Here is a 26,829-nt window from a genome sequence, read left to right on the forward strand (position 1 = left end):
TGTGTGTGTATGACATTTGTATCAGAGTTTCCATGGCTCCAGTCTACAGTGTTGTGGTTCTAGATTTTATTCAAGTCTTAGTCATTTCCTTATTAGATTGTGCTTTAGAGAGGCAAACATTTTTGGTTGATTCTAATCGTTTTAAATATGAGTTTCCTAAGTAAGATGAGGTTGGAGTAATAGCTTTACTCTGAGCACAAGCAGACCGTGGAGATATTGTGGGTTCGGTTCCGGGCACCACAGTAAAGTGAATATCACAATGAAGGAGTCACACAGATGTTTTGGTTTCTCAGTGCATATGAAAGTTGTGTTTATACTATACTGTAATTGGTTAAGTATATAATAAATAGCATTATGTCTTAAAAAAAATGTTTACACTTTATTTAAAAAAGACTTTATTGCCAAAAAATGCTAACTGTCGTGTGATCCTTCAGCAAGTTATAGTAGGAACATTAGGAACATCAAAGATCATGATCACAGATCACCATAACACATATGATAATAATAATGAAGTTTGAAATATTATGAGAATTACCAAAATGTGACAGAGACACAAGGTGAGCAAGTGTTATTGGAAAAATGGGACCAATTGACTTGCTCGATGAAGGGTTGCCACAAACCTTCAATTTATAAAACACAGTATCTGCAAAGCGCATTCAAGTGAAGTGCAATAGAACGAGGTGTGCCTGTAAATGATAAAACGTTTTCCCGTTTATTAGAGAATCCATCTCAGATAGGAAGAGGCTACGTGGCCATCACTATACTTGACATCAATGACAACGCCCCTGAATTTGCCATGGACTATGAAACCACCGTGTGTGAAAATGCCCAGCCAGGCCAGGTGAGAGTCTCCAGAACGCCACGCTCCTCATTTGCGATTCCGTTGAAGATGCCCAGCGGCGGTTGCCTTTGAAATCCTACCAGCTTTAAGATAAAATATAATCAGCATGTTTCAGCAAAACTCACGCTTTGATGTGTAGCATAAACTAATATTAAAGGAACTTTCAAATTCTGTTTAAATGGGATGATGAAAATTCCTCTGCAAGAAAAGGTAAACATTGTAAAAGCCGTGCTAAACGGTTAAGGGCTTAGGTTTTTTTAAGGAGAAATACAGCATGTTACGGCACGTTAAGCTCGATTGGGCCGCTTCCCACATTACACAGCGGGCCTTAAGTACCTTGAAGTTGTAAGAATTAAGTGCAGTGTAATCTTGTGGTTTGGTCCACTCATCCATATTCCCAGTGTCCTGTGATGCTTACTGACATGGTGTAATCAGTTGGTACAGCTTATTTCTGAGGTTCACAAAAGTAAATTCAAATATGAATTTTGAAAAGGACATGATTTGATTTTCAGAGCCCTTTTTAGATTGGGTTCATATTAGTACACCTGACACTGCCACCTGCCCCCTCTCCTCCCACAGCTCAGTCAGGAAGATGGTATTTCTCATCCGTGTAAAGTTGCTCTGTCCTGCCTCACAAAACAGCCGAGCACACCATGCTTTCAAGTTTTACATTCTCTGTTCCTAGGTAATCCAGAAAATCAGTGCTGTCGATAAGGATGAGCCATCCAATGGACACCAGTTTTATTTCAGCTTAACAATGGATGCAACGAATAACCACAACTTCTCACTGAAAGATAACAAAGGTAAGGTATAATTTTTTTTGTCAGAGGAGGTAACAGGTAGAAGCTTTCTAAGCAAGTACTTTTTCTCACTCAGGAATGCTGATTATGTAATTTTTGTTTTCTTCATACCAGCAAGGACATTAATTAAAGGACAGTCAGCCCCTTAAGTAATTTTTATCTATGGATTTGCTGTCATGAAGAAGAAACTGCTACTTAAATCATTTTAGGCCTAAATCCAAAGAAGGGGGGAAGCCAGATCCATCTCTCTCTCTTTTCTTCTAGACATTTGCTTCCTTACTTGTGTACCAAGCTCTTTATGCAGAGTATCTTTGGATGGTTGAGGACCAGCTAAATGCCTTAACAAGGATTATACTACCTAGGCATAACCTGAGAGGTTAGGAAAATAATTGGACAACACATTTCAACCTAAATCAACTTTGACTTAATATTTCAATGCCAACATCAGTTATCGTTTTATTTTTAACATAAAAATAAAAGTAATCCATGCAAATAACAAATATACTCTTTATGCAAAGAAATATAAAATTACAAAAGAAGAATTCCCTATCCTCCCAAATCCTGTTTCTCTGCTTCAAAGATAAACACTCTTAATCAGTTTTATAAATGTCATTATAGAAACATTATTACAAATACCTATAGGTAGATTCTGGTTTTGCTCAATTATATAAACATATATATATACTTCTAGACATAGAGACAGTATATAGATAATTGTAAAAACTTTCAAAGGAAGCATGAGAACTTGCTATCTATTGTCTAATTTTGAATACATTTCTTTCTCTCTGTCTCTCTCTCTCTCTCTCTCTCTCTCTGTATAGAGAAAGGATTATACCCCAACAATATAGGAAATGTAATTCTTCAAGTTTGAATGTGTTACTCAGCTTTCAGATAAACAAAATATAGAAATTTGTTAGTTAAGTCTGGCTTATCTAAAAATACTTGCTTTCAGGAGATGGACATTATAAGTGCTTTTGCCTGAAGTCACCACTTACTTTACTGCAGGAAATTCAACTTTGGCCTCAGAAATTCAATCTGAAAATAATATATGTTTCTGATCCCACTCTCTGCTAAATGAGGATACTGTCTTTTTCCTGTAGTAACATAAAAGGAAGCACATTCTCTGTGTGGGTAATCCCAAACTCTCTGACTTAATCATAGTTGGAAAGGACAATTCTCAGCATTTGCATTCATCCAGCACAAATGCAGAGAGGGGAGTTCATGATTTTCCCAAGAAGGGTCTGAACGTTTCCCCCATTTGTTATCATCCAGTACCACCATGATTGTAGGACAGCACAGGAACTAAAATGGCTGGATTTCCAGGACATTGACACAGCCACACAGTTGAAAGATTTCCCCAAGGGCAAGCCTAGAGCTCCCTCATCTGTGGGAATCTTGGAGGAAAACATAAGGAATAGGAAGAAAGAACGTCAGTTCATCCGTTGACTTCCATTTTAGGAAGCACATACAGAACATGATGAATTTTATGATCTCTTTTGTGAACATTATGTTCCTCAACATGGGAACATTGCTGTAAATTTAAAAATCATATACATCAGATATTGGGCATTTTAGCATGTGCTCCTCAGCGTGTCGTGTGTGTGTGTGTGTGTGTGTGTGTGAGATGTCAGGCATGTTAGGTTACAAATCAACAACTCTGAAAAAACTTTGTGTATCAAATCATAAATATGTATAACATCTGAATGGTTATAAGGCAAAGACTAGGGGTGTGTCAAGGGTACAGAAACATACTCAAGGCAATATGCTTCAACAACTCCATGTGTAGTTTTTCAACGAACACTCTTGAATTCATACATTTTAAAATAAAAGATTTGTTTACATAAAAACCTACCAGCTGGAATCTGAAAACCAAACACTTTTCTTCCTACTACATTTTATAATTCCAGTCTCATGTGTGCTTGCTGTTCTGTGCTGTTCGAGACAGAACAGATTTCAGCTTGCTCTTTCATTAGAGTATTGTTCATTCTTTCATGTCACTGGATAAAGCACACTGGGTAAAACTATGGTCCTGGTGTTCCTTCTTTTCCATTATATTTTCATTAATTGCTCTAAATTTTAAAATCACATAAATTCCATTATTAATTAATTAAGACAAGTTAACTGGACAAATTGTTAGCAGATTAAGAAATCTATTTCTGATATAGAAATCACAGTTGTGTCATACAGACTTACTGATCACCGTTAAGTTTCATAATTACCATAATAGGTTAGATGAAACAGAATATTGAATATATTATAAATTAAACACTAATGACCTATTTTATCACTGACAAAATGTTTATATACATGGTGTTTTGGTAACCCTGTGTACCAGTACGGATTTTTAAAAATTACCCAATAATTCCTCTTTTGACTATCTATGCATATTCATTTTAATTAAAACTAGAGTGGCTTATTTTACTTACTTCTATATTGGGCTTGGAACTTGTCCAAGAAAAGATGGATTGGAAATTTCACCTATGCTATCTGATGATGATGCAAAAATACTTAATTTAATTATCTTCTGTATAAGCATATGGTTTGAAATGTTAAGATTAGTAAAAAGGTATATGTAATTTTTACAAAGTTGCAGGTAATGTAATAAATGATGTATAAACATTTTCCCGTTCAGTTTTACTTTATAACTGTTTCTTTGGATATAACCATATAGCATGACATAAATGTATTAAAATGTATTCACATGAACCAATATTTGGAAATACAGCTCTCTGTCAAAAGAAGCTAGGGAGAGTGACTTAAGTCAGATAAAGTTTTTTTAAATTTATTTAGTTATTTATTTTTTTAACATCTTCATTGGAGTATAACTGCTTTACAATGGTGTGTTAGTTTCTGCTGTATAACAAAGTGCATCAGCTATACATACACATATATCCCCATATCTCTTCCCTCTTGCGTCTCCCTCCCACCCACCGAGCTGATCTCCCTGTGCTATGTGGCTGCTTCCCACTAGCTATCTTTTACGTTTGGTCATATATATATGTACATGCCACTCTCACTTCGTCCCAGCTTACCCTTCTCCCTCCCTGTGTCCTCAAGTCCACCTCTACATCTGTGTCTGTATTCCTGTCCTGGCTAGGTTCTTCAGAACCATTTTTTTTTTTTTTTAGATTCCATATATATGTGTTAGTATACAGTATTTGTTTTTCTCTTTCTGACTTACTTCACTCTGTATGCCAGTCTCTGGGTCCATCCACCTCACTACAAATAACTCAATTTCGTTTCTTTTTATGGCTGAGTAATATTCCATTGTATATATGTGCTACATCTTTATCCATTCATCTGTCAATGGACACTTAGGTTGCTTCCATGTTCTGGCTATTGTAAATAGTGCTGCAATGAACATTTTGGTACATGACTCTTTTTAAATTCTGTTTTCCTCAGGGTATATGCCCAGTAGTGGGACTGCAGGGTCGTATGGTAGTTCTGTTTTTATTTTTCAAGGAACCTCTATACTGTTCTCCATAGTGGCTGTATCAATTTACATTCCCACCAACAGTGCAAGAGGGTTCCCTTTTCTCCACACCCTCTCCAGCATTTATTGTTTGTAGGTTTTTTGATGATGGCCATTCTCACTGGTGTGAGATGATATTTCATTGTAGTTTTGATTTGCTTTTCTCTAATGATTAATGTTGCTGAGCATTCTTTCATGTGTTTGTTGGCAATCTTTATATCTTCTTTGGAGAAATGTCTATTTAGGTCTTCTGATCATTTTTGGATTGGGTTGTTTTTTGATACTGAGCGGCGTGAGCTGCTTGTAAATTTTGGAGATTAATCCTTCATTGCTTCATTTGCAAATATTTTCTCCCATTCTGAGAGTTGTCTTTTCGTCTTGTTTATGGTTTCCTTTGCTGTGCAAAAGCTTTGAAGTTTCATTAGGTCCCATTTGTTTATTTTTGTTTTTATTTCCATTTTTCTAGGAGGTGGGTCAAGAAGGATCTTGCTTTTATGTCATAGAGGGTTCTGCCTATGTTTTCCTCTAAGAGTTTGATAGTTTCTGGCCTTACATTTAGGTCCTTAAAGTTTGGTGGGACAGAGTCCATCAGAAATCTTGTGTTCCATGCATTTGCTTTCTTTACTCTAGACAACACAGCCTCAATTCTCACCAGGAGAAATGGCTTCCGGAGACAGGAGCAATCTGTTTATTATCTGCCAGTCTTCATCGTGGACAGTGGATCACCTTCACTTAGCAGCACCAACACCCTCACCATCCGTGTCTGTGACTGTGATGCAGATGGGGTAGCCCAGACCTGCAACGCCGAGGCCTACGTCCTCCCTGCTGGCCTCAGCACGGGAGCCCTGATCGCAATACTGGCCTGTGTCCTGACGTTACTGGGTAGGTACTGTTTGCAATGCTTGCTGTGTAAGAGCAGTCACACCACCATAGGTCAGAACTTTTTTCTTTTCCTCTTCATACCTTTTGAGAACATATGCAGATATTCTAATCCATGGTATTTGGGTCACAGAGCAATCTATGATCACTGGCCACACTTTCCAGTGATAACTCAGAAAAATTATCAATTTCATTTTTTTAAAAAGTGAAGATAAATGGCTTATGTTTAAAATTGAATTTTTTCAAGATTTTTAAAACATTTACTATATCTCCCAGCTGTTTGCTTTAGAATTCCGGGAACTGTATTAGAGTAAAGAGAATTTTTTCTGTGTTGCTTTGATAATATGCTTATTTTAGAAATAATGGCCTTGGGTGGAATCTATGATACTTAATTCCTTAAGACATGAACACTCTTTATATCAGTCTCTGTTCTTGCCTGTGTGTTTGAAATACATAATGAAAAAAGACCAATGAATATGGGGGCTTAAAAAAAAAGAAATGATGGCTTTATATCCTACCTCTCTTACGATTTAAGGTGGGTTTTATAATTATTTGCGAATCTTAAAAGGTTTGAAATTTCAGCAGGGCAAAATTTCCCAAGAAGAATTTACATTTAATTGTACTTTTCCATGATTACTTTGTTACGTGGTTAGGTTAGATTTATAACTCATATTAGAATTGCAGTTTTATAAGAGATTATGCAGCATCCTTTTAAAAATTGGGAGGTATCCAACATGGGCATTGGGTAATGGGTTTATTCCTTTACATTCTGTGAGGGCAAAGTGTACCTTCCTACAGCAAGGACAGTAAGCATTTAATTTTGCATCTGAGCCTGTACTCTGTGTTTTCTTGGGGTTTAATATAATTTGTAAATTCACTTATATTTTTGTAAATGCAGAATTTAGCAATGGGAGTCATAACTGTATAATGTTTAAAAACAAGATTTATGGAGTTCGAGAAAACCTAGCTTTTATGACTGCCTCCAATATGTACTAGCTCTTCACCAGGAAAACATTACTTCTTCTAAGGCTAGCTTCTTAATCTCAAAGGGGAAAAGAATAGAACTAGACGCATAAGCTTGTTGTGAAAATTAAATGAGATAATTCATGTGCCAACCATCTAGTGAACATTGAGTAAATTTTAAGCGTTATCAATGAAGCAAGTTCTCAACCTATTAACCAAGCTAAGACATACTCACTAATACACTGTGTAAATGATCTCATAAAAATGGAAGTTGTTATCTTCTATAACTTCAGATAGCCAAATAAATCTAGAAGGAAGTAAACTTTTTTTTCATATAGCTTCACATAGATCGCCAAAACTTTTAGAAATTCATTAGAAATGGCAAATAATTCCCAATTAAAGTCTAATTAGAGTATAAGGGACTAAGTAAGTTGAAAAATATGGAACCATTGCAAAGTGCTTATTAAGAGGTAAGTTGTGTATTTTATAGTAGCTGGATATTTTATAGTAGCTGGATAACCTAGATGAGAAGATAAAGATTTTCCTTTGTGGTGTTTTTCTGTTTGTTTTTTAATTTTATTGGTATATAGTTGTTAGTTTCAGGTGTACAGCAAGGTGAGTCTGTTTTATTATATATATATATAAAAGAATGGAGATTTTTTTTCATTTTTTGATTCTTTTCCCATAAAGGTTATTACAGAATATAGAGTTCCCTGTGCTGCTCTGATCTTTATGATTTGTTTCCTTCTACTAACTTTAGATTTTGTTTGTTCTTTCTCTAGTTGCTTTAGGTGTAAGGTTAGGTTTGAGATTTTTCTTGTTTCCTGAGGGTAAGATTTTATTGCTATAAACTTCCCTCTTAGTACTGCTTTTGCTGTGTCCCATAAGTTTTAGATCGTCATGTTTTCATTGTCATTTCTCTCTAGGTATTTTTTTTATTTCCTGATTTCTTCAATGATCCATTGGTTGTTTAGTAACATATTGTTTAGCCTCGACATGTTTGTGTTTTTTTAGGGGTTTTTTCCTGTAAATTTATAATCTCATAGCATTGTTGTTTGAAAAGATGATTTCAGTTTTCTTAAATTTACTGAGGCTTGATTTGTGGCCCAAGATGTGGTCCGTCTTGAGAAGAAAGTGTATTCTGCTGCTTTTCGATGGAATGTCCTATAAATATCAATTAGGTCCATCTGGTCTAATGTGTCATTTAAGGCCTGTGTTTCCTTACTGATTTTCTGTCTGAACAATCTGTCCATTGGTGTAAGTGGGGTATTAAAGTCCCCCACCATTATTGTGTTCCTGTCGGTTTCCCCTTTTATGGCTGTCAGAATTTGCCTTGTATATTGAGGTGCTCCTATGTTGGGTGCATATATATTTACAATTGTTATATCTTCATCTAGGATTGATCCCTTGGTCGTTATGTAGTGTCCTTCCTTGTCTCTTGTAACAGTCTTTAAAGTCTATTTTGTCTGAGTATTGCTATACCAGCTTTTTTTTGATTTCCATTTGCATGAAATGCCTTTTTCCATACCCTCATTTTCAGTATGTATGTGTTCCTAGATGTGAAGTGGGTCTCTTGTAGACAGCATATATACAGATCTTATTTTTCTATCCATTCAACCAGTCTGTCTTTTGGTTGGAATATTTAATCCATTTACATTTAAGGTAATTCTTGATATGTATGTTCTTATTGCCATGTGTTAATTGTTTTTTTTAGGTCTTTTTGTTTCATTCTTTTGTTCTCTTGTGATTTGATGACTATCTTTAGCATTGTGTTTGGATTCCTTTTTCTTTTTCGTGTGTATCTTGTTTTTTGGTTTGCAGTTCTTATGAGGTTTTGATATAGCTATATATATATATATATATATATGTGTGTATATGTGTGTGTGTATATATATATAGAGAGAGAGAGAGAGAGAAAGAGAGAGGGAGAGGGAGAGGGAGAGAGAGAGAGAGGAGGTTTCAAGTTTCTGGTCTCAATTTCAAATGCATTTCCCATTTCCTGTATTTGTACCCTCCTCTTCTCATGGTTGCTGGTCTTGATATCATATTTGTGTGTAGATGATTTCCTACTTTTACTGTACGTTTGCCTTTAGTGGTGAGCTTTCCCATTTGTGATTTTCTTGTTTCTAGTTGTGGCCACATTTTTTTTTTTCTTTCCTGCCTAGAGAAGTTCCTTTAGTGTTTGTTGTAAAGCTGGTTTGGTGGTGCTGAATTCTCTTAGCTTTTGCTTGTCTGTAAAAATTTTGATTTCTCTGTTGCATCTGAATGAGAGCCTTGCTGGGTATATAGCATTCTTCGTTGTAGGTTTTTCCCTTTCATCACTTTAAATATATCATGCCACTCCCTTCTGGCCTGCAGAGTTTCTGCTGAGAAATCAGCTGATAACCTTATAGGGATTCCTTTGTATGTTGCTTTTCCCTTGCTGCTTTTAATATTTTTTCTTTGTATTTAATTTTTGTCAATTTGATTAATACTCCTTGGGTTTATCCCATATGGGACTCTCTGTGCTTCCTGAACTTGAGTGTTTCCTTTCTCATATTAGGGAAGTTTTCAGCTATAATCTCTTCGAATATTTTCTCAGGCCCTTTCTCTTCTACTTCTGGGATCTCTATAATGTGAATGTTGGTGTGTTTAATGTTGTTTTAATGTTTTACGTGTTTGTGGTCTCCTTTTCGCAGGCTGCAGGTTTGTATTAATAGTTCCTTTTACTTCTGGTGTCTGCCCCCTGGTGGGTAAGGATGGTCCAGGGACTTGTGCAGACTTCCTAGGGGGAGGGACTGGTACTGGCCCTTTGTCCAAAAAGGACATAGGTAGATGATGTGTGGATGACTCCTTTTGAACTTGACTAGCTTATCACAGACAGTTTAGATTATACCTGATTTCAAAGGAGTAAGATAAAATTGTATTACCTAGAATTTAATCATGCACAGCAGTTAACTTTTTTGTTTTTAAAGGGTGTCCCTCTAATGAAGCCTACTTCATTTTAGAAAATACTTTCATCTGTGACTTAGGCATTCCTTGCAATTTATATTTCTTGGTGATTCTAATTCATTTAAAATAATTATGTAGCTGTTATTGAAAGTAAGTGAAATAGTTGTATTAGACTTCATTCTTGCATATGATAGATATGAGTGTGTGTGTACATACATACATATATTTCAGGGTAAAGTCATAGGTTTGGGGGATTTTAAGTAGGACTACTCTTTTTGTTAAATTTGAGCATTTTCCTTATAGAGACACTAGTTGAGGAACGCCTCTTGCACTTCTAAAAATCAAATGTTTATGTTCCATAGTTTATTCATTTTTTTAAAAGTTTCTACAAGAACAAGTCAAAACAGAGCCTGTTGTACTGAAATACAGTTTGGAACCCAATGCTTCTGTCTACAGCTTCCTCTTCCCAGTAAGGATTCTGCCTAGTAATCTGTATGTTCAAATATTAGCATTTCAGTTCAGAAAGAGTATCTTGCCACCTGATTAACTTTTTAGAGCAGATAACCAGGACCTTTTATTCTTTTGGTTCTGTCTCTTCTGTTATAGGCTCTGGGTTTTTACGACAGGTGCCAGAGCCAGTACTCAGGGGTGCAGATGGGATGCACAGCCTGGTATGAACCTGACTTCTGATGCACAAATGACTCATTTTTTACAACACCTCCTTTCTAGACACTAGGCACCAGTGTTTGTAACTCATTCCTTTTCAGGGTTCCGAACAAATATTGTTAGAAAAAAGCAAGGTGAAGAGGGGAGAAGAATTTGAGGATCAAGTTCAATTTAAGAGTGAAACTGGGGACACATCTGCACTTTAGATGCCTAAAAAAAGCATGCTTCACTACATGCCAAGTTTGTGTTCCACTGATGTGATAAATTAAAGCTACTTGTAACATAGAAGGGGGTGTACTGAAGGTTTCAGAATATTACTGGGAGGCATCACAGAAATCATTTCCAGCCCTTTGCAGAGGAGGAAAAGGAGGTATAATTTAGTGGCTGTTAAGTCATCAGATTCTAGGTCTCCTTTTCTCAATCACTGCTTTTGGATTAAACTAAAAGAAATACACCTTGCAAGTATTTTTTTAAAAGCTGTTCACATGTAGTTCTTTTTTCTCCTCAAGATTTGAAGTGAAATTGGATTTTGTCGGTTTTCACCTGTATTTGTATTCTTCTAAGTTTATGGGTGAATTCTTTTCTGATTTCTCTCTCCTTCTCACTCTTCCTGTCATCCTCTATAATTTATTTGCACCTGAATTCTCTGAGATGATCCAAAAATCAGAACATGAGGTTTCCTTTATTTACACTGAGTACACTTGAACAGGAGATGTTATTTTCATATTCAAAGTGCATGATAAAATTATCAAGCAGATGCCGCAATTATTTTTCATGTAGAAAAATGTCATCAATATATGGCAAGATAGTTTAGTAATCTAAGGCTTGAATAACTATTTTACTCCAACAAAAATTTCACATAATTTTTTAAATTTATTTTTTTGGCCATGCCTCACAACATATGGGATCTTAGTTCCCTGACCAGGGACCGAACCCATGTCTCCTGCATTGGAAGCATCAAGTCATAACCACTGGACCACCAGGGGAGTCCTGTCATAGTAAAGTTTGTAATTGTTGATACACCCAGTTTTTTTCCTACCAGGCTGAAAGCACTTAAAAAATAAAACCCAAAATCTATGAATGACTGACCTTAAATAATTACTTCGGTGGTTTTTCCAGAAATAACTGGAAAGTATTTCAGTTGTTTTGTTTTAATGTATGGTGTCAATGTTAAATATTGCACATCTATTCAGAGAATATTACAGCTAGTTTCTTTCTGTTAGTCTGTACAGAGGAGCTTTTTCCTGTTCACTAAAACTGCCACTGAATTGACTATATATTAAGTTTTGTTCTTTCCCTATTTCAACCTTTAGGTCCAAGTAATTGAAGTCCTATAACATCCCCTCTAGTTCTTCAGACACAGTGGGGATTAATTAGACTGGCCCACCTCCAGGTTTGAGAAGGCATTTGTGGAAACCACTCTCTACTACACGGAATTCAAGCTTTTCCAGTTCCAGGGTAGCCAGCTGGATGTTTAGCTGTTATGCATCTTTTCACTTTTCTTCCCTGATCTACCACGACCTAAACGGTATTTGCTCTGCTCTTAACTGTGGAGACCGTTCATGATTTGGTTCAACAGGAAACTATTTTCCTGGTTTTGGAAGTGATAGTGTTACTTAAGCAAAAAATGTTAAATTGCAGAGAAAATAATGAGGGCAATATGTAAAAGATAAATCCCCCTCGTAATCTGTAATGAAAGAACATATTTGACATAGCAGTCCTAGTGGTAATAACAGGCAGACTATAGTTGCTAATTTATGATAGCAGATGTGTTTCTTTTATTCTAAACAATGAATTACACTGAACAAGTTCATACTAAGTGCTTTACAAGTGTTGCCTAATTTAATTCTCATATTTCCTAAGCAGGTATTACTAAGTATTGTTATTGCTATTCCTACTTTTTGTATGAGAGAACTGTATATTAGCGGAGACATGTACAATGTTATAAGGTGTCAGACCCAGGACCCAAACACAGCCCAGACTGCCTTCTGGATGTCCTTTATAAGGTATTTTTCCCTATGTATTTTCTAATCTGAAAGACCTGTGTGTCTCTGGAAGCACCTGTAGATCTGTGGATAGGGCAACTCCATCTTTGTCTCACATAGTGACTTTAGGACGTCTTTGGTGAACTCTGAGTGTCTAATTTAAAATGTCCTCCACTTACACGATTCTAAACATGTTCTCTCAAGGTTGGGAGTATGTTAAAGATGAGATTATGCTTCATTACAACCAAAATATACCAATTGCCTTTGGGCATAAAATATTCATTGTACTTAGGTCAGTTTTTCTGTCTCACATGAGCCTTAAATGAAATCATTCTAACTCACATATTTAATGGAGAGGATTTTTGTGATACTTGTTCTGGGAAAAGGAAGGATCAATTTCAGTTGTGATTAAACTTCTTCCTGTCTTGAGACATGAAAAACAGTATCTCATATATGCATATGTTTTGCAAATCTCTGGTTTGGATCTTAAACAGCAGATCTAGATAGGTACAGTCATTGTTCTGGTGGACTGCTGACATGAGAAATCTGAAATTATCATACACTGAACAATCGTCCTACATTCCTATCTCTTACCTTGATTTAGTGCCTACTTAAGTGTTTTTTGGGTGTAATCAGTCAGCCTTCACTCTTCTGTCTGTTCCATCCTCCATAGCCAATCAGTCCCCTAAGTGCTGTTAATTTTACTTTGGTTCTTGAATCTGTCTTTCTTTCTCTCCCTTGATGTTGCACCTGATTTGTCCATGGTCCATCTTTCTGCCTGAATTATGGTAATTTCCCCAGTCTCTGTCAGCTCCAATCCAGGACCACAGAGAGAGTAAGCTTTTTAAAAGCAAATGTGATTGCAGCGTGCCCAGCCTAAAATAAGATTTCTGTGTCTTGCCATTGTCTACAGACTAGAGTCACCTTCTCTGTGTCTCGCCATTGTCTACAGACTAGAATCACGTTCTGTCTATGACCTAAATGCTCCCTCCCAGTTCAGCCGTTTCTCTCTCCACTCACAGTGTACTTTAAATTGCAGAGTTGCACTTTCTCAGACTCATCTTGCTTTGTTTTACCTCTTCTTATATGCTTTGCTCCTTCTTCCTGGAATACCTCTCCCCAGAATCCACAAATAGTAACTCTTTTTTTGTAGTCAAGACTTACTTCCTTTGCTTCTGAGTCCAAGCTGGGTACTGTTCCTAGGGGCTGCATAACACCTTGTATAAAACAGTCTTAGAGCATCGTTCATGGGCTGATTGGTTTGTCTCTTTGTCTATCTCCTCTGGTGGACTCCTGCTTTTGGAGGCAATGACCAAGCATTATTTCATCATTGTATACATAGCATCTCATAAAATGCAGATGTGAAATAGAGAAGGCATATGATACATGCATACTGAATGTATCCATGAATGTTTAGATGTACTCAGTAGTAGAGAAGAACATTACATTTTTGTTATTTATCCATAAGTAGTGGACCTGAATTTTCCCATAACATTCTACAGTTTTAGGCCTTTTGAGATCCAGCCTATTTCTCTAATTTTTCTGGAAAATTGATATGGCACAGGTTAAAAGCATTTAGATTATATTTTCAGATTAATAGCCCTGGAGTTGTACATGGGCTCAAGAAAAAAAGATAAGAATATATGATTTTTAGAGTCTAAAGAGAGAAAAATTATTGCAGTTGAGACTAAGGATACTTTAAAATTCAGTTTAAATTTCAGTTAAAAATGCTATATTTGATATCTAATTTATCTCAGTCATATACTTGAATTTTATTAATTACAAATCTTTATTCTTTGTGACTACAAATAATAGAGTGGGTTCATAAGTGCACATTCAAAGCTTGGCCCTCTGTTACTGGGGATCTATCTGATTACACAGCACATAAATCCAGACAAAATGATAAGTTGACTTCTCTCATCCTTTAAATCTTTTGCTTAGATGTCATTTCCAGTGACATCCATCTGTGATCACAGCGCGAATGCACTAGTACCCCTGTATTTTTCCTATCATTTCACTTTTTGAAACATAATTTCTTTGCTTGAAGCATTTCAGAAGCGTCACATATACTTACACGAAATCCAGATGTTCCTCACAGCCCACAAAGCAAGGCACATTCTGACACCTGCTCACCTCTTGATGGCATCAGGCTATCTGAGCCTTCACTCTCCCAGTAGGAAGAGCCACATGGCCTGTTTTTTCATGAGATTCAAACATGCCCCCATGTCCCTGAAACCTTCTTTCTGCTTCCCTTCACCTGTTGGTCTCATACTATTCTTTATGCCCCAGCTCAGTGTTACCTTCAAAGAGGAAATGTCCTCACCCACTGATTAAATTAGGTGTTCCTCATGCCCATGAGTCTTTATCATGAACCTGTGTGTTTCCTTTGTAGCACATATCACAATTAGTAAATGTTTACCTTGCTCAAATATAAAAGCACCTTGAGAGTAATGACCTTAATATCTTTTTAAAACCATTACATTTTCAAGGCTTAGCATAGGGCACCCAGGAGGAAAAATATTTTGGGGAATCAGTGAATAGTACTTTTCACACTCTACTGCTTATTTTACTACCTTTGTTACGTATTTTAAGCCCCTCATGAATAGGCCTGGTATCTCTATTATTCATTATTATACCACCCAATAAATGGAAGAGAGTAGATACCAAACACATTAACTAAATTAACTGAGGGTTATCAAAATCACACGTGTACGAATGGTAAAATGTATGTTTCTTTCTGTGCACCACTTATATGACTCAAATTTTAGCAAGACCACAAAGATAGGAACTGAACTGTGTAAGAATTTATTACAGAAATTTAGAAAAACAAAAATTTTAACAAAATCACATAGTGCTTACTATGTATAGCACTATTTAAGTACTATACAAATATAAACGCAATCTTTGTAAAGTTACTGTGAGACATTTTCTTTGAAGTAAGTACTATTATTTCCATTTTGGAGAGGAGGAAACAGGCAGGGGGAAGTAGAAGTTATTTAAAAGCTAAGTTTACTTGCCCATTGATGTGGATAATTATAAAACATTACTGAACTTGTAGTCTGATTGTGCTAGCAATTTTTCATTTAGGTCAGTTTTCAGTTACACCTAATAAATAAATAATAATTGTAGTATAATAATTTTCACCATTCAATATGTCATTTGGCAATAAAATCTCCTACTGTAAGAGTAGTATACCTTAAGACCATATGCAGTTAAGAGTTTTCTAGTATTCCCAAATCTTTTGTTTAGATCAACTGTCCAAAAGAAATACATCGTGATTCACAAGTGTGAAACACATATGTAATTAAAATTTTTCAAGGAACCCCATTAGCAAAAACTTTTTAAAAAGTGAAATAAATGCTAATAATATATTTAATTTAATGTAGTATAAACTACCGTAATTTTAACATGTATCAATAAAATTATTAATATATTTTACTTAACAAATTAAGTCTTCAACATCACATGGACATTTTACACTTAGAGCACATCTCAATTCACATTTTAACTAGCAATAGCCACATTTCAAATGCTTGTTCACCGCTTGTGGCTCATGGCTACCATGTTGAATAGTGAAGATTTAGACAAGTATTTTATGACTAATAAGAAATTCTGAATGTTTATAAGTTTCTTGGTGAAGGCTGGCTCATTCTTCAAGTCTTACCTTAGTGTCATCTTGTCTGCATTCTCTGAGCATCCTGGCTGTACCTTCCTATACATATTTTCTTAGTGTATGTTATAATGCTATATAGTTGCGTTATATAATAAATTTTTTCTTATATAAAATGCTGAACTTAATGGCAAGAGCTATCTGCATATCTCCATAGTAGCTTGCCCGTACTTTGTCAATTTAACAAATATTTATTGAAATCTTAGTATCAGATACTGTTTTTTGTGCTCTAGATATATCTGTGCAGAATAAGATCACTGCCCTTATGGGGCTTACAGTTTTAGAAGGTCTGTGCTCAGTAAAAATACTGTTGAATTAAATGAAATTCAGGCACTAACCTTTTGGAAGAAGTCTATAAACAATGGGTTAATCTTAAGAAACTGATATTTAACAGGTTTACATATAGTCTTGCAAATGAAAACAAAAACCTTTTACAGATTTTTAAGGATGGGGAAAACTGGCCTGATGGTAGTATACATGACTGAGTGGTTTAAAATGAACCCCAGACTCAGTATTTGAAATATGTTAATACATGAATGGAAGAAGTTGTTCTTTAACATAAGTAGCCTCATTTAGAAGTTGGCAGCATTTTGTGGTGATCAGATTGTATCTGCAGAATTCTATTTAGTTCTGGGTAAATAATTCTACTGTTAGCCGCTGGGAAGTGGGTTAGGAAAATAAGACTAAAATACTGCCAAGGTGATTCAGTAAAAAGCATGTTCCAGGCTAACTGTCTGCATATGTATCTGACACACACCACAGTGAAGGTTAGAATAAAGGAGATCACTAACTTATAGTATCAACTTCTAAATTTTTCTCCATCTTCCGTTCTGTTTCTCTCGGGTTTGGGAGACTGGTGCTCTCCTGGTCTGTGTGCTTTGCACCCATGCATGTCTGTACCTTCTTACAACGAACTGCATGACGACTTGAACTCTATTTATCTGTGTAAATATAGCCTACACAGTGAGCTACTTGGATGCAGGGAACCTCTCGTTATATTTTGTCAGCGCCCAGCACTTACTTCCTACATACTGGAATGCTTGGAGAATGTTGCATCGGATATTAGGAAACTGAATTCTAAAATCAGAAATTAGGTCAACATTATGCATTCTAACTTCTTTTCTCACATCTACTCTTCCCTACTTCCTTAGTCTAATCAGAATGATTTTTTTCAAAAAATACACCTGATCATATTGTGCCCTCCTTCACGCTAGTTGGCTCGTGGGCCGGCAGGGCCTGGCTGGTGCCTGTGTCTCCTGGCTTCCCTCCTGTTTCTTTCTTTGCTCTCCACCCACACGTTGGCCTCACACCTTTGCTCACTGGTTGACTGTGCCGAGAATACTCTTCCATATCACATCTCCACCCTCAGCCTTCGGTTACTCTGCCTTAAGGCCTCCCCTAACCTGTTTCCCCTAATACATAGCCTTAAAAGATCATACTTCCCTCTTCAGGAATAATTATCACTGTTCTACTTTTACATACAGTTCTCTTGTGTGATGAATATCTGTCCACCCCATTTAATTGTAACTTCCATGAGGAAATGTGTCACGTCTACTGCTATGTGCACCATCATATCACTATACCAAATGCATAAAATGGTTAGCACATCATTGTGAAATAGATACATAAATTCACAAACCAGCACGATTCAAGTACATGTCTAGACTTCAACTAGACCTAAACCTTTCCTTCTGTCTCCACTCAGAAGTATAGTCCAGATGATGGAAAAGATGTATGATAAAACCTCTTAAAATATATAATCTTGTGCTTACTTAGGCAGAAAGTATTCCTTTTAATACAGCAATTATCTCCATAACCTCTGAAGAACAGTTAATACTTGTTCCATGTAAAGGTTAAAATTTATTTTTTATAGCGTGCTCAAGCAGTTAGAAATTAATATTCTCCCAAGTCACTGAAATGTTAAATTGTCTAACCTTCTAAAACACTTCACATTTTTCCTCAGCTTCAGGCAAGACTGGAAAATAAGACAAACGCCATAAGATATTAATATGCTTAATGGGCATTGAACCCATGGGCTGACGCACCCCTGGGTTCTCACATTTCACTTTTACTAAACACTATAATTGAGGGTCAAAAGGCAACTGTATTATTGGTGGCGTGAAAATACACTTACAATAGAATGTAATAATTGTGAGATATAGATATCTATGATAAGATCCATTGTAATTATAAGAAGGAAAGAAAATTGAGAACTTGGAAATGTTTTGCATTCTTAGACACTGACTTAAATGAAAAGGGCATCTAATTCTTACATAATTCTTCTCTTCTTCATACCCTCATTACTCTTGTGCCCATTCACTTCTTCCATCCGATTTTTGTACTCAATTGGACATTTGCTCCCCCTCAGTTTTGCCCTCCAATATGTGTAACAGATTTCTCATCTTCACCTACCTCCGCCTGCCCACCCATCACGATTCTCTCCCTGCTACCTCTCCATTCCATGTCTTACTCGGTTTGATTTCTTAACGAGAAGTCTTTCTTGGTCCACCTTTCTGTTGCAATCACTTATTTCTGGGAGACTATGTAAAAAGTTTCAGAAACTAAAGTATATAAATCTAAAATTCTTTTATTCAGATTTCCTGATGTGTCTTCCTCCAAGCTAGCAATTGTCACCTGAGTTCTCGGCTTGTATCTTGTATCTTGTACCTTCTGTGGAAGGTCTAAGCCCACAGTGTGATAGAAAGTGCAAAAGCTTTGAAGACAGGAGTACACCTTACCCTGAGTTACTACCAATACACTGACCACAGACAGATTGTTTCACATGTCTGAGACAACCACTGAATGGGAAATTACCTACCCCAGAGAACGGCTGTGAGGGTCACATGATACGTCCTGTGTACAGACCATCATTTTCCACCTTACTGCCTTCTCTCTCTCTCCAGTTTAATCTTTAGTGCACAAGCCCTGATGCATACTTCATACACCTTCTACTTTGCTTGTTACCTAACTTCGTTCATTGTTTTTCCTTGGTCAAAGGAGAAACACAGTGTCTTCACTTGCTGTGTTCACAGAATTTTGAGTTAACATTCTTGGTGGGTCGGAGGATAACAATGAAAACATCTCTGTTGCACACTGGCAAGTGCCTGGCATTCTGTTTACTTCTACCGACCTTACTCCCCAATCTCTTTTCCACTCCGTGAGCCCTGAACTTGGCTATAATTGTCACATATGGCTATGTGCAGTTCAAGTTACTTGCCCAAGATCACACAGCTAATATTTGGAAAGACTGGACTTTTATCCAAGGCCTTCTTGACAGCAAAGTTAAATACCAGAATGTTAGAACAGAAACATATTAATCTTGTAAACATGTCTTTGTTGTAACATTCTAGCATGGAGCTTGAAAACTAAAAGGCTTTAGGGGTGGTAGAAATGCTAATTTTCAGAAGACCAAAAGGGACAGGGTTGGGAATACACTTAGCAGGGAGGGCAGACGCATGGCAGAATATTTATGGGAACAGACAGGAAATGAATGGTATTTCATTCATTTCAAAAGCATTGGCTTTTGAACTACGTTTCCTACTCTGATGAAGCCAGTTGATAACATTTAAATGTAGTAAATAATATCAAGAAAAGAGAATTAAGCACTTATGTGCCATAGCAACATGAGAAGGTGGCCAGAAAGTTCAGAAATGTATCTCAGTTTCTAAATTGTAGGCTGTGGATAAAGCTTATGGGGGAGCAATAGGCCAGAGTCAAATAGGAAAGGAAATAAAAAAGTGCCCCAGTAAACAATTGATTTCCCACTATTTCCAAAGATCTCCCATAAAAATATCCTTGTCAGTCATATTCCTGTTGATGACAGAGAACAAATAGACACATACTTAAGAAAGCATATACTTTTCATTGATAATAAAATCATTTTGGTTAAATAAATCCTTAGAGTTTTGGTTTTTTTAAAGCAGACTGAGTTGAAGGCTGAAATATGCTTCACCCCTAGTCGTTACATTTAATTACTCTGAATTACCTTGATGTCTTAGTTTGATGTTTTTATTCTCAAATTCTTAATGCCAAAGAAATACCTTAAAAGGTATTTTAAATATAAATATTTCAAAGTCCTTTTTAAAACTATGCTGAGAGTAACGTACCCCAAACCATAATCCACTTAGTGTATATTTTGGGCCTCCTAGACCTTGCAGGAAAAAAAATATTGTGATTAAAAATTATTAAGAAGATAACTTACTTGTAGACAGATCATTAAAGATAATTCACTAACATACATTTTTGAATTCCAAAATTCAAGAATACTTTCTACTTCATTTTAACTTGATTCAACAGGCCATGAAATCTAATGTGTTCCCAGTTTGGCAAGCATTCAGTCACTCATAGTCAGAGCAGAGTAGTCACCTTCTTATTAGTGTACAGTCACCCAGCTCTATCTGTAAGGAATTGGTTCCAGGAACTCCGATATACCAAACTCCAAGGATGCTCAAGTCCTTTGTATAAAAGTGGCATAGTATTTGCATATAACCTATGCACATCCTCCCCTATGTTTTAAATCATCTCTAGGTTACTTATAATACCCGGTACAATGTAAATGCTATATAAATAGTTGTAAATTCAATGTGAATGTTATATAAAATAGTAGCCTATGTAAAGCAAATCCAAGTTTTGCTTTTTGAAACTTCCTGGAATTAAAAAAAGAAAATAGTTTCAGCCCGGGGTTGCTTGAATCTTTGGATGTGGAACCTGCAGATACAGAGGGACAGCTGTCCTTATTAAAAAGCACAAAAGTATATTCAGTTTGTTTAGAGTAGCCAGTGTAGTTGTTCTCTGCTTTCCAGTGCAAACGTGCTTTATCATTTATTAATTTTGATAAAGGAAAGAAAATTCCTAATGTTAAAGGGATGATTGATTTCTTCAATCAGACTTTGGCTACTGCTAAAATCTCACAACCTGTACTCTCTCTCTAGGTATAATACATAAAAACCAAGTTCAGTGTTTCATACTGAAAGTGGGACTCTATTATAAAGAAGGTTTTAATGTTTGTATATGGTCTGAACATGCTGGATTTTATTTAACAGCTGAGTTTCATAGACAAGTACTAGGCATTTCTCCAAAGAACCCAGCCAAATGCTATAATCCATTTCCTTCTGAAATTGCAGTTGTTAAATTAGACCCCCAAACATTTATGAATGTCACTTTGCCTTTCCAGCAATTAAGGAATTCAAAAAAAAAAATCCCTTGGTGTTTCATGGCTTTGAAATTATTTATCCTCCCCTGGCCCTTCCATTTGCTCTGTCAAATGCTTTGGGGGTTACGTTCAAGAGGGAGACATCAATTCTGAACAGGTGTGGAAAAGGGTTTCTTGATGTATAAAAAGTGTTCTATTTTAAAGGCGCTTTAGCAATTTCAGCACATTTACTGCTGTGAATTCCCATGGAAGTAGGCGGCCCATTCATTTCCCTTTAAAGGGCAGAAAAATCTGAAATCAACATTAGAGGCGTAATTTCGCCAGGGGGAGGGAGCGGCCGGCGAGTTTACTGAAACTTTCCCTTTGCTGTCTCCTTGTTTCAGTGTTGATCCTCCTGATCGTCACTATGAGAAGAAGGAAAAAAGAGCCCCTTATTTTCGACGAAGAGAGAGATATCAGAGAAAACATCGTTAGATACGATGACGAGGGTGGGGGGGAGGAAGACACAGAAGCCTTTGACATGGCCGCGCTCAGAAACCTCAACGTCCTCAGAGACACCAAGACCCGGAGAGATGTGACTCCAGAAATTCAGTTCTTGAGTCGACCGACTTTTAAAAGCATCCCAGATAATGTCATTTTCCGGGAATTTATTTGGGAAAGACTGAAGGAAGCCGACATTGACCCCTGCGCCCCGCCTTACGATTCCTTGCAGACATACGCCTTCGAAGGAAATGGCTCGGTGGCTGAATCACTCAGCTCGCTAGATTCCATCAGCTCAAACTCTGATCAGAATTACGACTACCTTAGTGACTGGGGACCGCGTTTTAAACGACTCGCAGACATGTACGGAACTGGCCCGGAGAGTCTGTACTCATAGCCCTGGAACGTTAGTTTGAAATGTACTGAAGAAAAAGTAAAAGCAAAAAACAAAACAAAACACCACTACATACAGAAAACAAGAACTCCACTTGCTAGAGGAAATGGTTGTAAATATCTCTCCATTTTTAACCGTTTGGGGTTCTGCCTTGGTGAAGCATATCTTCATTAGACTTATCCAAGGGACTGCACTGACCACAGACTGAGCATTGGAAGGCTTTTTGATAAAAAGAAATGCTCAGTGGTTTGTGAATAGATAGCAACTCTCAGATACCTGCAAAGGCACCTAACCTCTGTAAGTAGTGCCCTGTGTTGTCAGTGTTGCCAGGGTGTCCTGTACATACCTTCACGGTACTGGCAGGGAGGGGAATAAAACATGATATGCCAGGATTGAAAAGTCCTGGAACTTCTTGCATATCAAAACTTGGGACAAATTTAATTTACAGTGATGCTTTCAGCTTGCTAGATTAGAGCATCCAGCAGAATTTTATTGCTGTCAGTTAGCAAATACATTTTATTTAGCAATATAAATATTCTTAGAAAATCCTCCCCAATCCTCCAATACAAGCCAATAAAATTTGTTTTAAGGCAACATAAACCATTGTTTAGCAAATAAATTCTGAAATGTTCCAAATAAGCAAAAGGTAAATCATTCTTAAAGTTGGCAGTCGTTTTGAGATGCTTGTGTAGGTATGAAGAAAAGTTGCTGTCTATTCGTTGATTTTTTTATTATCTCTTCTGATTTGTACAGGAGACTATGTTTTCTTTTTTATTTGACACATGGTGTTATATTTATTTTGGACCTCCAATCTCCACTCAATTCAGGTCCATCTTCCTGCCTCAGAATATTAAGCTCATCAGAACATGCTGATTTTTCTCCAGTCTGAGCTACATGGAGGAAATGAAGCATGGAAATGGAAAAAAAAATAGTAGAGCAATTGAGGCCTGTTGCTGTTCACGTCTCAGAGAGGAACACAGCTACAAGGACGTATAAGTTGTTTGTCTGAGCCATTAAAATGTACAAAACATTGAAAGAAAGTATTTGTACTATAGAAGGAAGATTTCAGAGAGAATTGAGATTTTCTTTGATGCAAGATTGATTTTTCAAGGTCACAAATTCTATATGCTCCAAAGACTTTCAAGAATGTTTTCCCCTCACCCTCTATTGCTGTAAAAATATTGAGTAAAGGACAGATTTTTTGAATATATCTTAAACAATGTAATGTTATAAATTTCAAAACCCACCATTAAATTCTGATGCAAATATGTTCAAGAATTAACCAAGCACTGTATACTTTCTATACCTGTTTAGATGTGCCAAAGTGAGGAGAAAAATTAAGTGATCACATGTGTTTGAGAAAGAAGAATTTTATGACTAAAATAATATTTCTACCTAACATTATTTTCTAGATTAATACTAGTTTAATGTGAATATATTCACATAAGAATGAATTTAGTTTTTTCTTTCTTTTCTCCTTTTAAAAAAGGGTTTATTGTTGGGTTCCTAATAAATCTACAGATAGTGGACGCTGTATAGGAAACTGTGTTTCTAAAAGTGCTTCTTTCTGAAAGACGAACACTGGAACAAGAATATCAATCTTTTGATTACATGAGGAGAAACTGTAGGATTCTGTAAAATTGCAGCCCATCTTTAGAAATGAAGTATGTGAAAGTGGCCTTCAGCTCCATCAAAATAAATAGTTCAATCAGTATGGTTATCTGCAAACAGTCCTTTCATTTGAATAAAGTTTTATAGACATTGTTTCATGACTAGATGCTTCTTGCTGTATTAATATATATATGAAAAATCAATTTTATAATGGTAAATGATACTGTTCATGACTTTTAGTCACGTGTAAGTTTCTCAAATTAAAAAAGTAAAGCATAGTACACTTACCCAATTTCATAAAATCAGAGTGTGGTGCAGGAATTATATAGGTGTTACATCAGCAAGCTAATGAGAATAGTTTTTTAATAATCCCCTTGTCTGCAAGAAGATAAAATACTTTTAGATTATGATATCAAAACTGCTGATTGTTGCATAAATATAAGTTCGAATGTATTTTAGAAAAGGAACATCACATCATTCACCTTGCTTTCTCTCCTTTTAAATATATTATATATATATATATATATATTTTTTTTTTTTTTAATTTCGTTTTTGCCAGTAATAGATTGGGGAAAAAAGATTCAGATTTAAATAAAGATTTGAAATTCTTGCATATATTCAACTGCTATTTTATGTGTGGAAAATGATAACAAAACAATATTGAACTTGATTCAATGGTATTTAAAAGAAATCTTGAGATGGCTGGAAGAATGTCCCTAATAGAGATGGAATTTATATGAAGTACTCTAGCTAAGCTTATTTGTAATGGTGGTGAATTTGTTATTTTAGTTTTCTTTTTCCCTTTTGAAATCTAAGGCTGTATATGTTTATCTGACATGATACTTGAGAGATAGGCTCTGCTGTAAACCCAGAGACTAGAACAGTTGATCAACAAAAATCAATGTTAAAGCTTGTTACAAGGTCCTCCAAAAGCATTTAAATAAATACCTATTATCTAGTTACTAAAATTCAGTGGTGGACTGGGGCCAGCTCAAACCAACTCCTAAGTACCAATTATGCATATGTCTTTCCACCTCTGCTTCTAGTGATATCATTTCGGTAGGTCAGCCTTGGTGGTAATATTTAGACCACCATGGAAATCACCAAACACTACATTCCCCCCACCCCGTAGAACTAGTTGTGAAATGTTTTCCAACACTTTGCTGCTTACTTATAAAAGGAAACCTGATGGTTGTAAATATACTATGAGTGAATAGAATATCAAATAATGATGACATGAAAGGAATTTACGTCCTATCCTACTACTAAATAAGACTCATGTGGTAGTGATTTCCTGGTATCAGATCCTTGGAGCTACAGAGAGAAAGGGAGGGGACCCACTTCGTTATGGAAAGCAATGGCTTAATAATTCCCAGTGCAGACAACAGTTTGGGAAGTCAGTAAATTTACATATTTTCCATTTGTCCCTATGGGAGCACCACTGGAAACTCAAGGTATACATTAAGAAATGCATTTTTGGACAATTTTATTTCTTAAAAAAATATGTGCATTTCACTTGTTACTGTCCAGGTCAAGGAAATAGGCCCAGACCTCTATTCTGGATTGTTTATCCTTGCATAATTTTAAGTCAGCATAAAGAATATGAAAACTAAATCTTAAAAGAAAGTGGACTTCTGCAGATCAAGCCTAGATTATAATTCTGGATTCACAAAACAATCTCTATGTTAAAGCGATATTCCAAAGTCAGCTGCACACCAAAATGAGGAAGCAGACAAGAGGAAAAGAGGCTATGTGGAGGCCATGAGTAGATCTTTGTACAAGCAATGGCCTAGATGAAGCTGGTCAACTTCTTCCCTTGACAGGAAGCACAGCTGAGGCTGACTGCAGTTGCGGTTAGATAACTACTAGACACAGATAAGAAATAATAATGTTTAGGTAATGATAGCTGCCTTTTCACTCTGTCCTCTGAGAATGGTTTAAATTACTTTAACTTCTTGCACAATTACATTTACTACACTGGATGATGAGCAGTCTTTGGCAATTCTCATGTAAACGGTGTAGTTATACGAGGGAGGAGTGGTATTTGTGGTACGGCCCACAGGCCCAAAGAAATTTACATGCAAACAGACTGTTAGCATTATATTCAAATATAAAATCTAGAAGAGCTTAAAATAAAGTTAGATATATTGCAAGAGGCAAAAAGCACCTTGTTTAAATATTTTAAAGACGTTAAGCACTACTTATGAATATTAATCAATATTTCCCATGTTATTTTGACATCTATTGACTTACAAACTGTTTTAGTTACCCTAATTGTTTCTAAGTCACTATTTGAAGGTTTATTTACAGTTGATCTAATTAAAGTTGATTAAAAGCAAGCTTCAACTTAACTCTTTCTGGTCAGTGATGACTGGGGGCACATGGAATATATATTACAGTTAATAGATAAGGAAATTCACTTTGTTAGTCTATATAGTTTATTTGATCTTAAATACAGAGTCAGTTATTTTTAAATTATTAATATATATTGCGTGTATATGCCACAGTGTATGCAAATTTGGCAAGAAAAGCTAACGCAGTAATGTTAGCTGACACATCATCGTCATAATCAAAAGAGCAAGAAAGGAGTAAGAGCGTTTACGTTTTGAGTGTAATTGAAATGGTTTCAGAGGAGTGGGATTAGCCCTTAAGAAAAACGGAAGTTATTTGAGGCTGTGATTTGGCAGGCACTGTAAAGTATAATTCCAGGAGTAATTTTTCAAGCAAAAACAAGACAGCCAGTGTGAATGATATTCTGACACTTTTTCATTGTTATGCTAACTTGTACAGGCTCAGAATTTAACTGAAAAGAACAGGTGCCTGTGTGTGTGTGACAAGGGGGCACATTGGAAAGTATGTCTGAAGCGACCTTAAAAAAATAGTCTAATATTATCTTGTTAATTCCAATGTATTATTGTTATTTGGCAAGTGCCTTTTAGGCGGTAAGACTAGAAAGTGTGATAAACTGAAGGGAGCAATACTTTC

The 26,829-nt window shown here is 36.1% G+C and overlaps 1 protein-coding gene across 3 annotated transcripts in view; it reads left to right on the forward strand.

The window, feature by feature from the left end:
* CDH7 (cadherin 7) overlaps positions 1-23,997 on the forward strand; it is a 190,546-nt gene extending 166,549 nt beyond the window's left edge. For all 3 annotated transcript variants that reach the window (XM_027118717.1, XM_027118718.1, XM_027118720.1), the window contains 4 exons: positions 720-841; positions 1,527-1,644; positions 5,744-5,995; positions 21,743-23,997. In XM_027118717.1, the coding sequence (XP_026974518.1) occupies positions 720-841; positions 1,527-1,644; positions 5,744-5,995; positions 21,743-22,236 (986 nt within the window). In that variant the 3' untranslated portion in view covers positions 22,237-23,997. The remainder of the gene's footprint in view (positions 1-719; positions 842-1,526; positions 1,645-5,743; positions 5,996-21,742) is intronic.
* The last annotated feature ends 2,832 nt before the right edge of the window (positions 23,998-26,829 follow it).

Source organism: Aethalodelphis obliquidens, unplaced genomic scaffold (assembly GCF_003676395.1).
Source record: "Aethalodelphis obliquidens isolate GAN/ISIS:26980383/991018 unplaced genomic scaffold, ASM367639v1 scaffold19, whole genome shotgun sequence".
NCBI classification, from domain to species: Eukaryota; Metazoa; Chordata; class Mammalia; order Artiodactyla; family Delphinidae; genus Aethalodelphis; species Aethalodelphis obliquidens.